This window comes from Anomalospiza imberbis, chromosome 20 (genome assembly GCF_031753505.1).
Source record: "Anomalospiza imberbis isolate Cuckoo-Finch-1a 21T00152 chromosome 20, ASM3175350v1, whole genome shotgun sequence".
Lineage (NCBI taxonomy): Eukaryota > Metazoa > Chordata > Aves > Passeriformes > Viduidae > Anomalospiza > Anomalospiza imberbis.
The window spans coordinates 2,952,939-2,969,430 of record NC_089700.1 but is presented as its reverse complement, the minus strand read 5'-3'; the positions used below and the strand labels follow the sequence as shown (position 1 = coordinate 2,969,430).

At 46.3% G+C, this 16,492-nt stretch overlaps 1 protein-coding gene across 6 annotated transcripts in view; it reads right to left on the bottom strand.

The window, feature by feature from the left end:
• Positions 1-2,701: 2,701 nt before the first annotated feature.
• CASTOR2 (cytosolic arginine sensor for mTORC1 subunit 2) overlaps positions 2,702-16,492 on the bottom strand; it is a 116,846-nt gene continuing 103,055 nt past the window's right edge. For all 6 annotated transcript variants that reach the window (XM_068210142.1, XM_068210143.1, XM_068210145.1 and 3 more), the window contains 7 exons: positions 13,623-13,816; positions 12,706-12,838; positions 11,270-11,393; positions 10,575-10,685; positions 8,835-8,917; positions 6,678-6,772; positions 2,702-2,834 (listed from right to left, as the gene is read on the bottom strand). In XM_068210142.1, coding sequence (XP_068066243.1) covers positions 2,769-2,834; positions 6,678-6,772; positions 8,835-8,917; positions 10,575-10,685; positions 11,270-11,393; positions 12,706-12,838; positions 13,623-13,816 — 806 coding nt within the window. In that variant the 3' untranslated portion in view covers positions 2,702-2,768. The remainder of the gene's footprint in view (positions 2,835-6,677; positions 6,773-8,834; positions 8,918-10,574; positions 10,686-11,269; positions 11,394-12,705; positions 12,839-13,622; positions 13,817-16,492) is intronic.

Below are 16,492 nucleotides of genomic sequence, written 5' to 3'. Positions count from 1 at the left end.
ACATTCTGTGAATTTTTCAGGCCAACTTTCCCATGTTGGGACATCAACCTTCCTTTGGAAGGTTTGAAATACCACAGGGCTTTCTACAGATTGCACAAATATAAGGCTGATTGCCTTGGGAAAAAAATTTAAATTACAAAAATCAGCCTCTAAAATAGCCTGAGTGCAGTGTTAGAAAATTAAACCTTTTTTTTTTGCTTTCATTTAAGGCTCAGTAAAGTTGTTGCTTGTTTCAAGTTAATTCCTTCCTCTCCATGCTGAAGTCCTTTGGAAGCAGCACTGGCACATGCACAGCAACACTTGGTACTCTCTGATGCCAAAACTGGCATTTCCCAAAGGCTGACAAAACCCCAGAGCAGAAGGAAGACCTGTCCTGATGACTCTGGCATGGTGGCACCATCCATGCACACAGCAAAAGCTCAGGCTCAACTCAGCTGACCAGAAACCTTGGTTGGCAACTCAGCAGCTGGACAGCAACTCAACATCCCCCTCCTCCAAACCATGCTGCCAATCTGCCATCCCAAGGAGTAACCCCCTGACAATACCTGGGGTGAAAAGCTACCACTGGCCCTGCTGCTCACTGCAGCCCAGCTCAGTGCCCACAGCACCGGGCAGAGCCACAGCAAACATCTCCAGATGCTTTCAGCACTGCACTCTGCAGCCTGTCCCTGTGGCTTCCCAAACAAACATCCAAGCCACCAAAGTGGCTTCCCAAACAAACATCCGGAGATGCACAGTGCCACATCGAGAATAAACCTTTAGTCCAGAAATCTGGAGTGAATATAAACATATCATGGGACAATTCTGAAAACCCATGCAAAGGAACAGCAGAACATCCTGCCTGGTAAAGCACTGAACATGTGCCTCAGTGTTCCTCAGCAGGGATGCTTTAGCTCCAGTAGGGCCAACCAAGGAAAGTCCTCCATGCTTTTTCCCATGGATGCTCTGACTCCTTGTCTAGATGCCACAAAACATCCCACTGGTGAAAAATCAGATTTGAAACTCAGTTTGAATCCAGCAGCATCAGAAACCATAACTGCTTGGCCCAACAGCACTGTGAAAGCAGAACTAATCAACTAGCTGTGCCTGTGTGTGTGTTTGCTTGTCCTACCCACCAGTAAAAATCATGCCTATGGCATGATCCCAGGTGTTTGCTTACTGCCTCCAGATTAGTGCAAAACCCTGGCTCACAGCTGTATGTGGCACAGCCTCAGGAAAACCCTGCCAGAGGCTGTCTCTGAAGCACGGCTGGAAAGCCCTCAGGAAAATGGCAAGATCTGCAAATTCTTTATGTCAAGCCTGAAGTGGAAGAAGTTAAGAAATGCAAGATAAGCTGGGGCTGGTAATCACCAAAACAAGGTTCTCTGCAGGCAGCTTCTCTTCTCAGCAGCCCTTGTTGCATGGTCACACGTGGGGCAGACCGCTGGCACCCACGCCTTGGCTAACACTTCTCTCCAGCACTGGTCTCTGCTGTCCTCCACAGTGCTGCCAGTGGCCACGGGTTCAGCCTGGACACAGGGGCCACTATGGGCCTCGATGCCAGGCCAGCTGGCCCTCAGCTGTGGTACAAGCCAGAAGAAAACAGACTACTGCTCCCCCACGGGAAAAGCCCCATCATCTTCCTGTGGCAGGACCAGATGCTAGCAGGTTTGAGGCATTCTCAGCAGCATTCTACCTTCCCCAGTCAGCAGCAATTTCCACCTGTGTGATGAAAAACTGCAGGAGGGTCCCCACAAGACTCAGGCACCCTCCTGGCCCTGGCAGAGGTAACCTGCTGTGGCTCTTGGCCAAGGTGGCCTGGGATGTGCAAGAGCAGCAGCCCAGGGACCCTGGGCAATCCTTTATTTCCCCATGTGTGCACACTGCATGGGAAAAAGCCTGAGGGGACAGGAGAAAAGAGGCCTTCCTCCTCTTGCTGGCCCTGAGGAACAAGGGCTGGAGGAAGGCTCTGATGTGGGATAAGGGGACAACACTGTCCTGGAGCAGGGGATATGGCAGGAGAATACTTGGAGCAGTGAGGGAGTGACTGGAAAAAACTGACAAAACTGGCCAAGTTTCAATGCAGACACAAGTCTGGGTGACACCACCTGCCAGGAGCTGGCCAGAGCTGAGCTCCCCCTGCCCAGAATTTCTCAGAGCAGCCAGGCTTTAACTACAGGGAGAAAGAAAAAGGGGAAATGTCAAACAACTGGATATTTTCCTCTTTCCCAACACCAAATTGTTCTGTCAGGAGAAACAGAACCCTTTGCATCCTATCTCAACACAGGCAATGATGGACAGTCCTCAGGCAGTCTGATGCAAGGAGACGAGGCAGAACTATGCGACGTCTTTTCCGTTTAATTCCATATTTCACTTTGTTTCTGGTTTTCAGGGCTCTCTGAGCCAGCAGCCTGTGCCCAGGGCCATCCGTGCTGGGTGTCCCTGGGTGTCCCTGGGTGTCCCCAGGCAGCTCCTTCCACACTGAGCACAGCCAGGCTTCACTTCACCTCGGAGCTGAACATCAGGAAACCATACAAACTCCCTTTCCTCCTGCCTCTCATTCATAAATTTAATAAAATAACAATAATAATAATAACAATAATAATAATAATAATAATTAAAACAAAGGCTTATTGGAGCTGTTTCTGCTCAACTTTCCACAGTCTCTTTTCATGTCACTCTCTGTAATCAGATTTTTCAAGAAATACTGTGAGAAAAAAAGAATAATAATAATAATTATTATTATTATTAGAATAATAAAAAGCATCTGGAACCAGCTCAGAAGATTTCTAATGCTTTTCAGCTTGACTGACTTGGAGTGCATTGACCACACCATTTATATTTTCTTCAGGTACCTGCAAGAAAACAAAAAGAAAGGTCATGTTCCAGCAAAAGGGGTGACAAGGGAAAGAGAGGCAGGAGACAAAGCCAGAGCAGTCCCAGGGAGGCAGACACTTTGCTGTTTTTTGCTTACACCTGAAGTTCACTGAGAAAGGGCTCCAGGTACAAGGACAGCCCTGTTGACCCACGGGACGCCCAGAGCAGACACTCTAAGTGGGATGCAGAGGGTTTGCTGTTGTATGGTGGATGCTGGTGGGAAGCCAATTATTTTGGAGTTTCTCTTTCTCTCTGCTCTTCCTGTCCCCTCCTTTCCCTTCCTTTTGCTGGTGAAGCACTGCATGCCAGGAGCTCACTCAAGGTGCCTGTGCTGATGGATTTATGTGGCTGCCATGAGAGCACACCCATCAAAAGAGGAAGAGAGCTACCAGTCTGTCTGAGGTGCTTTCTCATCCAGCTTTGTGAGGAGATTTAACCATACAAGTCTGTGTTATTCATGGTGTTTTTTCATGCTTACTGCAAGAAAAACCTCTTGTAACAGAAGATGCAAAAAATCTCAGAGTGACTGTCACTGGCAGAAAAGAACATCAAAAGTAAAGTTACATCTGGCAGAAAAAGTGTGTCTGAACTCTACATAAACTCCAAGACACTGGCACATCTTGAAAAATGGCAAGAGGACTGAGGAAAAAATAAATTATCCATAAGATGCTGCAAGAAGCCAATATAATTCATATCAAGTAAACTGAAGAAGGAACTGTCTCTTCTACAAGGTATTTAAGGCCAAGAGTACAATACCTGAATTCACTGGACACTCTCAAGAGCTCTGACAGTGGAAATAAAACTGGCTGTGTCTTTTGTTAAAAACAAAACTGAGGAAAAAGCCCGTGAGAAGTAACAAGGAAAATGTTCAGTTTTCCAATAGGAAGATGGAATAACAGCAGTCAACTCTGATGATGTGTGAACAAAAGTCATTTGGAAAGGAAGAAAATAATCTTAAAACAAGCATGCAGCAAACTCTTGTTTAGAAGGAAAACCCCAGGACACCTCCACCACAGGGAACAGGACTCTGAGACAGGAGTGTCCACTGCCTCCCCTTCATCATGTTTCCCAGTACACTGAACACTGCAGTGCAAGAAGCTGTTTGACTCTTTTCCTCTACATAAGATAATGAGAAAAGACATAATTTTTTTAACCACACCTCCAGGCAGCCCCAGTGATGCTCAGTGGGTCTCTGTCTGCTTCCTCAGCACTGGACAGAAGCAGGAGGAAGCAGCACTGGCCAGCTCTGGCCAGCTGGTTTTGACCTGCACAGACCCATCTCCTCCATGAAACACAGTGCTCCTTGATTCCCTGCAAAATGCTGACCCCCTTAACAGCACAGAAATTACATCAATCACCCCACAAATGTTTTGGCAGGGTTTTCTCCAGGACAGACAGGCAGTTTTGATTTGTAGGACCCATCCTAGTTTGCCACCAGTGGAGGAGTCCTCCCCCTCCCTGCCCCTTGGAGATGAGCCCTGTCCCAAGGCAGCTGCTGCACTGTGCTCACTTCTCAGTAGTGTGCAGATCAAAGCACTGACCATGAAGGCAGAAGCAAAGCTCCAAATTACATGCCAGACAGCTCCAGCCTCTTCAGAAGCAAAATGTTGGTGAAAGAAAGCAAGACACCATTGAACATGAGGCAGAGTAGCTGGAAAGGCAGCTCTTCTTCCTTGCTCTCTCTAGAGGGAGCTGGTAACCAAGACTCTCTTCAGCCTGACCCTGCATCACCCAGGGACATGCCAGACACCCATCTCAACATTGTCTCCCAAGGGGATTTCATCTCAAGCACAAGTCCTGATTACCAGGGCAAACAGCTACAGCTACAGCACGGCAGGAAGACCTGAGTATTACACCCAGGTCAAATAAAAATTAAGTAACAAAAACCACCTTAAGATGCACAGGAGAGAAAAAGATCAGATCAAAGGGAACAACACATTTTTACACAGTGCTCTAAATTGTTGACAGCAGGTTCTGAACTACCTTAATTAAAGAAAGGGAGAATTTAGAGGAAGGGTTCAACATACACTTAGTCCTTGAGAAATGTCACTTAGAAGTCAAGGTATCTGGGGGGCAAAGTTAGGGAAAACATGACAAAATCTAGGTCAGGGTCTTGGCCAACAAAACCACCATAGAGCCAACAAGCATCCAGCCCAGCCAGCACATCCAGAGCAAAGTCAGGCAAAAATACACCTTCCAAAGGATGGAAGGGTTTGACAACTAGAACAGCACTATCCAGGTGAAAAGGCTTTTAAAACCATACATAAAGAAAGCAGTAAGCAGCAAAGAAAAACACGGAAATACTGCTTGGAGTAAGGAAGACCTGCAGACCTGCATGGCCCCCTAATACCCTGCCAGCTGCTGGGAGCAGGATCTGTGGGGCCTGGAGGCAGCAGGATGAGCACCTGAGAAGGTGGAGCTGCCTGCAGAGCAATTGTGTGGTGTAAATTTTCAGCTACATATCTATTTTAGCTGATAGGGCTGAGCTCTCCTGATATGGCTTGACATGTAGAAGCACTCTGCATCTTGTGCTCTGCACAAAAAGTGCACACCTGGGGCCACACAATGGGCAGAAATGTGAGGCAAAGCTAACAGTATTGATTTTTAAATGGTGTTTTATTAGCTTACCTTATCAGCACAGTTAATATTAAAAAATATAAGACAAACATATATAACACTCTGACCTTTGCTATCTGAAATAATATTTACTTTTACTCTTTACACACGTGACCTATCAGCTGTGAATGGTTCACACCAACTGTGAAAAAACAAAATAATTATAAAACCCCCAAACCTGCTTTGATCTCACCAGAGCATTTACAGGTCAAAGGTAGGACCTGAATAGTGAATTTGCAAGTGATGGAAAGAGAAGTATAATGCAAAAAAGGGCACATTTAAGAAAAAAATAAATGAATAGTGTAAAGCAGCTGACTCCCTCCTTCAGGATCAGGGAAATGGGTTCCAAGACAAATGCCATCCCATTTGTGGCTACAGGCATTGCATTTTCTTTTCTAGGGAAATCCCTCATTTTTGAGGGTGTCTTCTTTGCAAAGGAAGAGCAGAGGTAGGCCTAGAAAGTAAAATGTCCATCAGTATAAAAAAAAAGAACTCTCCAAGGATGGCAAGACTCTCGTGTTGATGACTGTGCTGCAACTGCTTATGGGCACTCATGAGAACAAACATGGGAACAACCTTATCTGCTTCAAAATCACCTTTCCCTGCTGTGCCGGCAATTATTGCTTGTTTATCAAAAAGCAGGAAGATGCACGGACAGCAGAGCTAATAGATGGGCCTCAGAAAACAAAGGTTAGGACAATGCAGACACCAAGAGATGAAGGCAGGGGTCTGCTACTGCTAGACTGTCCAAAAGGTTCCCAACACACAAAGGCACCTGTGATGACCCACCCTTAAGGGGAAGGAGGCACCGAAGGAAGCACCTTCCCCTTAAGGGTGGGCTGTCACAGCACTGTCCTGAGAGCCTGGAGCCTGCACCTATTTTTGGAAGCAAGTGGAAGGGTTTGTGGCTGTTTCTAAAAGAAGACAGAGATGCAGTGGAAGAAGGTTGTGAAGTTTCCATCACTGTAATTAAAGACTGAGAACAACACTCACTAACACAGCTTTGCCTTGGGTAGGGCCAGGCTTGGTTCAGGAGCCTCTCACCCAGGGCAGTGACAGCCACGAGGCTGAAGAGAGGAGTTTGCTGGGCTGCACTGGAGCAAAGGCACTCCCACGAGCTATCCAGATGAGAAGTGACATTCTCATAATGTTTTCTCCTCAGGAAAAGATCTCTCCTGCTCCAAAGAAGCTGTATTCATACTCACCAAGGCGTGATCAAACTTAAAAGTACTGATGTAGTAGGCTGGGATGTCAGCTGCAGCCAAAGGCTCAGAAATCTGAGCGACAATTCCACATTCATCTGTGGGGAGATAAAAAAACATTGTCTGGAGGGGCTTGCTTGTCTCAGGGCTCACCAGCTCCATGCCTACATATGGAGAAGTTTCTCCTCGCAAACTCCAATCAGAAGGAATGTCTGTAATAAAATGTATTCTTTCTCACAGAATCAAGCTTTTGGGCCACAACAATACATTGCATATTTAGTTTTATTACCTTCTTTTTGCTACAGAGAAATGCACATTCTCCAAAAGCACAAAACAATTAGAAGTGGAATGATTTAGAGGTCCAAAGAAAGGCACTGAACAGTGTTCAACAAGAAAGCACAAAGCTCAGCCCCATATATCCTTAACATCCGTTTTTCTCTGTGATTGAACAATCCTGAAAGAGGAGATGCTGACCTACATTAGTCAGCCTGGACACATGGTTCTTAGGCTGCAGCCTAGGCACAGCCCCTGAAACAGGATTTCACACCAATTTCACCACAGAATCATCACAGATTGTTAAGGAGTTGAAGTGGCCCTTAAAGATCCTCTGATCCCAACCCCCATGCCATGGGAGGGACACCTCCCACTAGAGCAGGCTGCTCAAAGCCTCATCCAACCTAGCTTTGAACCCTGCCAGGGCTGGGACATCCACAGCCTCCTTGGGATGCCTGTGCCAGAGTCTCACCACCTCACAGGGAAGAATTTCTTCCTAATACCTGACCTGAATTTCCCCTCTTTTACTTGGTACCCATTCCTCCTTGCCCTGTCACTCCAGTTCCTGATGCAAAGTCCCTCTCTGGCTTCCCTGCAGCCCATCCAGGCCCTGGAGGTGCTGTGAGGTTTCCACCCAACCTTCTCTTCTCCAGGCTGAACAGCCCCAGCTCTCTCAGCCTGTCTCCATAGGGGAGGTGCTCCAGTCCTCCCATCGACTCCATGGCCCCCTCTGGACTTGCTCCCACAGTTCCTTGTTCTTATCTTGGGGACAGCAGAACTGTGTGCAGGGCTCCAGCTGGGCTCTCACAAGAGCACAGCAGAAAAGCAGAATCCCCTCCTTCAACCTGCTGACCATGCTCCTTTGGATGCAGCCTGGGATTCAATTTGCCATCTGGGCTATTTGCTTGGCCTTCTGGGCTTTAAATGAGATTTAAATGGTTAATCTGTCTTGTTTGTTGCAGATCACTGCTTTCAGATGAAACCTGGAGTTTCACTGATTCAAATTTGACATCTGAACTTGATTTTAAATGAACATGTTTAAACATCTAATATTTAGGGGCCTGGGCAATGTCCTGATGTACTATCAATGACATATCATGCTATTTCCACATACTTTCCTCAAAGATGTGTAAAGAGAAGGTACAAGAAAATTTCCTTATTGCCACTACTGGTGGTCTGGTGTAGAAGTTGCAATTAAATACAAAAATTGGCCCAATTTTCAGAAATATTCTTGAAGCTTTTATTTTTTAACTGGTTCAGAGCCCACAGGAAGGAGCCACTGCATTTCCTGAAGATCAGGCCTTTGTTGCATTATTCAGATCAAACCCTTAAAATTCCAGGGGACATAGAAATAACAAGAACCCTCCTGCAGACATTAAGCATTTGCTCTGTGCTACTCAGGACCAGTATTCTTTTGAGCAGAGAAAACATATGCAGGACTGGATGTGAAACACATCTGTGAACAAGACCTCCACTTGGACTGCCATAAATCTATGAAAAGTCCACTAGAATCACAGAATTACCCAAGCACTGCACTGGGGCATGACAGTGCTTTCTGACCACTGATTTCAGTAATCTACAATGAATTCCCATGCCACCTTTTAGTCCAGTTTTTCTTTTTAACCAAAGCCCCAGCTGTAACCACCCCCAAAGTCCAGCAAAGGAATGCAATGTAGCTGGAACTGTTGAGCATGTAGCACTTCCAGGAGTATATTCAAACTTAAGAGCAGTGAGGCTTCTATTTGAAAATCTCAGCTCACAAAGTCATGTTAAGCTGCTGGCTCTTAAAAAGCATCAGCCTCAGATGGATTTTTCCATACTCCTTGAAGGCCCTGAGGTGACTGCCTGCCTGCCTGCACACCAACTGATCCTCCAAATGTTACTTACCAAAGCCAAGAGGCTGCCCACCAATCCGCACCATCTTCCAGAGCTCACCAGATGCACTTGTAAACAACAAATTGTTAGGAAATCTGTAAAAAAAAAGGAACACCAAACATAGCTGTTGCCCTGTTCTTTTAAAAGTTCTAAAGTTCTTTTAAAAGTTTTCTATGCCTTCTGATGTTTACATATTTCTACTGGAGTTCTCACGCATGTTCATATAAACAATGATTGTTTAGCATTCTTCTTTGTGGGAGGAAAGAGTTGGTAGACTGTTGGTTTGACCAGTGTGGTTGGAAAGGTGGCAATTTCATCCTCCAATCCACTGTCACTTTTGGAATTCTGTATATTGCGAGGTCAGGAATAAACTTCTTCTTTTTTCCCTCTTTTGCATCTAGCATGAATGTGTGAGTTATTTCGTGTTGCAGTGAGACACATAGCAATTAAAACACAGCAGTGTGTCAGATTCTGCCTGTGGGGAATCTGCTCTTCCTGCATCCTTGAGATGTTTGAAGCCAACAATAATGGGGCAGTAGCTTGGGCAAACTGGGAGGATTCAAGGCAGGTGGGGCAGAGGCACCTGCCTGATCCTCCAGGTATCCTATGGCAAATCAGCATCTCCTGCTGGAGGTGGGCATAGGTACCCAGAGGCATGGGAAAAAATTGTCAGCAACAGGCTTGTCCCAGCTTTGAAACTGTGAAGGTTTGATTTGAGCTGCACTTGGAAACAGCTAGGGATGGAATATGTTTCATGGCTGCTCAGAAATGTGAACAGTAGCCACTGGTTTTGTTTCTGAGCACTATCAGTGCTTTTTTCCATCCCAGCCTGGGACCACTGCAGAGGTCTCTATTTCTTAGCAGGGGGAAGGAGGTCAGAGGCTAAGAGAGTTGCCCAAGGTGAAGCAGGCAGTCTGTGAGAGACAAGAATTGGCTCCCCAGATTTCCCACACCCCAGGCTGAAGCTCCAGCCCTCTGGCTCCTCTTAAGACAGACAAAGGTTTACTCCAATAAGGTCAAAGAAACTTTCAGGAGGGCAATTTATTACTTTGAAAAACAAGTCCCTGGAGCAGGGGATTCACCCCCAAGAACCAAACCCAAACTGCTCTGTATGTCAAAAGCAAATCTAAGTACTGCTGAGTACAGGATGCCTCCACACCTCAGAGGCTCCCGTGCTGCACAGCTGCAGAAGCACAGACACACACACACAGAGGCTGACTGCTCACCAGCTGGCTCCTTCCTTGCTAGACAAGTCATGGGCTCCCACTGCACACTGATGGCCTGGGACATTATCATCATAACAAGACTCTGAACCAAGCCTATCCATGTGTAAAAGCAAAGCAGGAGGACAGCATCACTGACATCCCCACTCTGATACTGGCTTTTATCCTTTTCCAACCAAGGAAAACTTCAAACACCTACACCAGGTTTTTCTTTTGGGTTTTGCTCTTAAAAGCACAGCTAATGAGCAACAGAATAAAAGTGCAAAAATCACTTTGCTCCAGTATTCCTCTTTTGAAAGTGAGCTAACCCTACATCACATTGATCTGTGATTTCACTGAGGGCTTGGACAGACCAGTCCAAAACTGGAACTAAAATGCCAGATTTTACTCAGAAAAGTGACAGGGTGTACCCATGACACCCATACAAGACAGTCCAAATAACTAACACAGAGGAGTCTAAGCTGCTTCCTGCTCCTTTGGGAACAGCCCTTTTTTTGAAGGTCCAGGTTACTCTAAGAGCAAAGCTCACCTCTGCTGCGTCTGGACATCCATGACCAGGGAGATGTAACCCTCAATGAGAGAAAAGGAGAAAAAGCGAATGTGTCCCGAGTCTTCGTTGCCCACCACTGAGTCTTTTACTCTGAAGAAACAGAAGAGAACTACATTAACTGTGGCTAGAAGAGCACAAAAAAGGGTTTTTAAAGCAGATATAGCCAGTGAAACCAGAAGTGTTCTTACATTGACTTAGGGAAGAGAAACTGAGTTCTGTTGTATTATACTGATTTTTTTTTTTTTTTTTTTTTTTTTAGGTGGAAAACTATCCAGTCCCCACAACTGACCAAACTCTCCATCCCTGCCTCGAGGTCCCCTCACAAGAAGCTGTGGGCCAGGAGCCATGGGCACCAAGGGGCAGCAATCCAGTCAGCTGTACATGCTCTGGCCCTATGTGGATATGCAGCACACTGACCACATGGCTACTCTCACCTTCACTCTGAAAAAGCTCAGCTTTCCAAAGCCAGCAGATGTCTTTGGGCACCCTCAAACACCTGTTTGGCTTCCACCTGTCAGGACAACCCTCTTGAGCCTGTGAAACCTCCCTCCCTCAGTGCAGAGCACTGGAGCAGCACACGGCCACAGCAGATCCCTGGCATGCCAGAGGAGCAATCTGTGCCTCCAGACATTGGGCACACCTCTCCTGGAAGCCCATCTCCCTGCAGGACCTACCCATTGGAGTAAAACATGACATCCATGAGGAGTGTAGCAACAGTGGGAAGGGTATCTGGATCCAGGCTGGTGACGCAGAACATATTACTTGGGCTGGAAAGAGGATGAATGACAGGCCTCTGAACTGAAAGAGACACACACAGACACACACAGCTATGAAGCCACATCTGCAGCAGGCTCCTGTCCCATCAGCTGTGTTATCCATGCCCTGGCAATGGTTACAGAGAAAGCTGACAGTTTTTGTAAGGCAGTGCCTCATTGCTGAAGCCCTGCTGGCTCTCAGACAGGGAATGAGGGGCCTGTGGATAATCTCCTCCTCTGCTGCTCTCCCTAAGGTATAGGGTGGTGTTACCCTGCATACCCTGCCCAGCTCTCTGCTCTGAGGGGCTTTCAGGCCATTGCGTGCATCCACATGACATGAGAGGCAAGCTAAAGGAGGGGCCAAGAGAAACTGGAAAGTGGAAAAAAAAAGCAGGCATACACCATTAAAAGGCAGGGCTATGGAAGGCTGTGGTTGCTGGCAGTCCATCCTGTTTTCCCTCATTTCTGGGGACCTATTTTGCCATAATATCTTGAAAAATTAAAAACCAGCTGCCACGCAGCAGTTTGTCTAACAGATTGCAGCTGAGAAGCAGCCAGCACTTAGGCATGCAACCTAATAAAGCAACACAGCATTTAGGTATGCAACCAATAGAGCAACACAGCAAACTGTGGACTGGTGCATTAGCAACATGTGTTTCACTGTGCCCTTTCTTGATGCTTTTTTTCTTCAAGACTCATTTCCTTAAACAAGGTGATTGTTAGCTCTTGAGTGATGAAACTGAGTGGCACTTCATAACTCATCCCTGCTTTGTCTGGTTATGGGCAAATAATTACACACATGTCTGTAGGTAAGCATATGTATGTAAGTTTTTCCTTTTCCTGATTGTGCCCTTTGGCTTGATACTTGCTTCTTTAGCCTGCAAACATCCTAAAGGTTCTGTACAGCCCTGGGCTCGTTGTGGCCTTGATCCTCACTGGCACTGAAGTGTGGAAGTTGAAAAACAATCTTCTCTGTGCATCACTGCAATACTTAAATAAGCTTTTAGAGAAGCCATTTTCCTTTGGAATGTTGAAGCATGGCAATGTGGGCTACAGACAACATTATTTTTGTAACTGCAACGAACTGTACTTTAACCTTCTGTCCTACCAAAGGCATGTCTTCTCTAGAAAAACTAGCACTGGAAGGCCAAAATTCAGCCAAACTTACTAGCACTGCTCAAAAAGTTAAGAACCTACTCAAATGCTTGGTTCTACTCAGTGAGGCTTGTAAGATTATAATCTTAGAAGAGGATAAATATTCACCCAAATGTTGAAAGAAGCTAGGAGGCAGAACTTCCACCCCATGTGTCAGGGAGACCAAATCCCTGGCAAGCTGAGCCTGTGCTGGTCCTTACCTAGTTTTGGTTTGACAAATCCATTTGTTACCCCAAAGTCATCGGCAGCCACTGTCTCCCCATTCACTACTCTGAGGATGGTGAACTCGGCAGCCAGCGTGTGCATCACGAAGGGCAGGTCTCGCTCACGCACCTGAAGGGGACAACAGGATTATTTGGTGATGCTATTATGGTATTATCTGTGTATTTTATTTTATGGTGCTATCTGGATATGCACCAGAAATGAAAAAACACTGCAGTGGAGGGTAACACTTTTAGTGCACAGCAAAGTGGACACGACTCCTGCTTGAGGCAGTGGATAGTTACCATTGAGGTGTATCTTAAGAGAAGCACACTTGGTGATATCACTGTGAGTATCAGTAGGATTAAGCACCAGAGTGCTTTTATGACTGTAAAAAGAATGTGGAGATTTCTAAGTGGGAGATGCTTCACCTCTTTTCCAGCACTCCTGCAACAGCCCAGCACTGCCTGCTCTTCAGCCTTGTTTCCTCAGGAAATAAGGCTATGCCTTGTGTGCATGCACACACGTGTGTGAGACAGAAAGACAGTTTGGCTGTCTATAACCAAAACAACTTTGGAGCCTCTTGGCCATCACCAGCCAACCTGACAGCAGACACTACGTTCCTCTAACTTTCAGAAAACCAACGTCTGAGTGATGGTGGGAAGCGCTACCACTATCTCCATTTCAGGAGAGACTGTTGTGTGGGCTCAGCACTCATTAGACACCAGACAACCCATGACAACAAATGCTTCATCCCAAAGCTCCTGAGATGTCAGAGGGCCTAACTACAAGGAACAGAGCTTTGAGGAAAGCAGACTTTGGTACTTCTGCCACTCCCAGACTTGTTCCCAGAATTGCCCAGCTGAACTTTCCTCTGGTGGCAATAACTCTGCCTGGTCCCCTCGTGTCCTCTTACCAGGATGAAGTCCGTCTGATAGGTGGAGAGCATAAACACTGAGATGTTTTGGTCAGCTAGGGGTGCTATGACTGACTTGGCAATTTTGGTCACTCCGATGGGCTGGGAGCTGGAGAAACCACCTCCACCAGACACCACGTTGAGGGCAAGCCATGTTGCATCAGCCACGCTCAAGTGTTCCGAGGAAGGAAGCTCTGCAGAGACAGAAGGGGAGGACAGAGGTTTGTTTTAGAGGCAGAGAGAGCCAGGTCCACCATGTGCCATGATGTGCTTAGCACGGACCTCAGTGCAAGGAGTGAGATGAGCCCCCTTATCCCAACCTCCTGGGCTTCCCATGCTGCTCCACAGGTTCATACTGTGACACTCCTTCATGCACTGATTACATCACTTTCCATGGCAGGATTCACACAGATTATCAAGGACAACACAGGGAACTGCAGGTGACTCAGCAATTCACTTGGATGCCAGTGACCAATTCTGTTGACCTTCCCAAGGGGAAACAGCCTGTGGTGGTTGTGTGGTTACAAAAGGAGAGTGCCAAGGTGGGTTGAAACAAACTGTGTATTCTACTCCCCTCTACATCATTCCTGGCAAACTGTTCATTATAGATCACTTGCAGGAGCTGCCCATCCCACACCTGACACACTAGGCTACAAGCTGGGTGTTAAATTAGATAAGGCAGAAGAAGCAAACCCTTCCAGGCAGGGTAGTGTTTCTTCTTCACACCAATGACTCAGCTGTGATAACTCCCCTTTGGGGAAGCACCAGCACAGTCACACCCATCCTGAAGGGGGAATCTCTGTTAATGGGCCATAATGGGCACCACCAGAATAGGAGCTGGAACTCCCCAGAATATCCTATGACTCACATTATTACATCATTCCACTGTGAAACTCGCCCCCGGGGGAGGTACTGAGCATTCCTGACTGAACCTGAGCCCATATCATCTCAACACTACCACCACCTCCATCACTGGATGGATCCAGAAGAGGAAGAGAACTTCCACAGGACCATGGCTTTTGACTGCAACCACCATTTGACAGGACTGTGTTCAGCACCCTGACCAACAGAGTGCCAGGCTGTACTCTTTGTGCCAGTCCTCTGTGCATTGCATTTATTGCAATCTTTCTATTCAATCATAACTCCAACCTGAAATCTCTCTCAAGATAATTCTATGGGGATTCTCCAGTTGGTTCACTTTCAAAGCAGCACAGTGGTCTTGGACTTAAATCTCTATCATACAATTTCTCCAAACATTTTACTCAAGCTGTTCTGGCCTCTTTTGTTTCCATTTTCCCACTCTAATCTAAACCCAAATTTTGTACTCCTGGACTGGAGATGGACATTGACAGAGCACCCTGGGCACTACCCCTAGTCTTTGAAGATGCAGAGCAGGCACCCTGTGCATCTGTGGGCTCCTGTCTCCATCTCTAAAGCAGAAGAACCACACAGCTCTGCAAGGGATGGATGGTGTTATCACTTATACTAGGGATTACAAAGTAAGCACATACTAAGATAATACAAATTACTTTGGAAATGGAAAATACTAAGAATAATCCCATTCCACTTGCTTCTAATCTATTGTGGTTAAGCAGTTAAAATTCTGCAGCTAAACAATTTAATACAAATTATTAACTGTTTAAAAAATCCTTAATGTATTAACAGTCCAGAAAAACAGATGCAGACTCTGGAATGAAGACACACTGCTCTAGGATTCTCTGGATTTTTGATTTTTGTTTGGCAAATTATAGACACAAACAGTTCAGATCCAGACTAACAAATGCATAATCCCAGCTAAATCTTCTTGGTGTAAGGAACCTGATCTCAAATGCAGATCCAGCCAGCAAGGACACAGCAGATGTGCCAGGGGAGGCCTACACACTCAGCTCAGAGGTGAGATGCAGCCCAGGAGTCTGAGAGCACAGACCCCAGCATTGCTGCTCTTGCAGTCAGCACTCTGGCACTTTAGGCAAGTGCTTGCATGTCTCCATGTCCACACACTCCTGGCTCCTCCATCCTTTCTTTCTCCTTCAACGAGTCCTTTGGGAGCTGTTTCTGTACAGCCCCAGACACTGTGTAATGAATTCCTAACCTCACCCTCTCTGAATCCTCAGGCATCACTTCCCTGAGACACTGACAGCACTGAAAACCCAAAATGATCTGAATAACAAACACATTTTGCTCCCTTCAATAACCTCAATTGTGTGTAGCATGAAAACAACCCTGAGCATACACACTGCAAACAGTGGGGACACTGAGGGCTCTGCTTCTGCATTTTGATATTTAGCTTCATAAGCCAATGTTTCTTTTTTGATAATCAAAGCTTACATGGAATGAAAACTAGACACCAGGGAGAGGAGGTAAGTGTGCATTAATCAACAGCATGTTATGTCAGAGAGATTTGTGCAAGGTGCTTGAAGCAAATTATTGCAGCAAAATACCATTTTCTCATCACCCCTTTGCATCAGAAAAGCCCCTCCAAATCCAAGCTTTCTGATCACCTGGCATGGAGAAGCTGGAGCTCAAAACAACTGCTGCTGAGCTACATATGTTCCAGGGTCCTGTTCTCACCAACTGATCCCACCTGCAGTGGGCACATCCCAGGTGTGCCCAAGTCCACTAATGACTCATTTCTGGCAGCGAGATCACAGCTCACTTCCTGCTCTATACACAGAGTAGATGGTATTCCTGCTTTGTACAGGTGATAAGCATTGCAATTCATTAAATACCAGTTTTAACACATTTTGGGCCAGGGATGTGACGGAAGATGCAGTATTTTGTGGTGGACAGAAGCATTATCCCATTTCACTCCAGCAGCAGCTGTGCTGGATGAGCTGCCCCAAGAAGACCTCATCAAGCTCTTTCTCAGG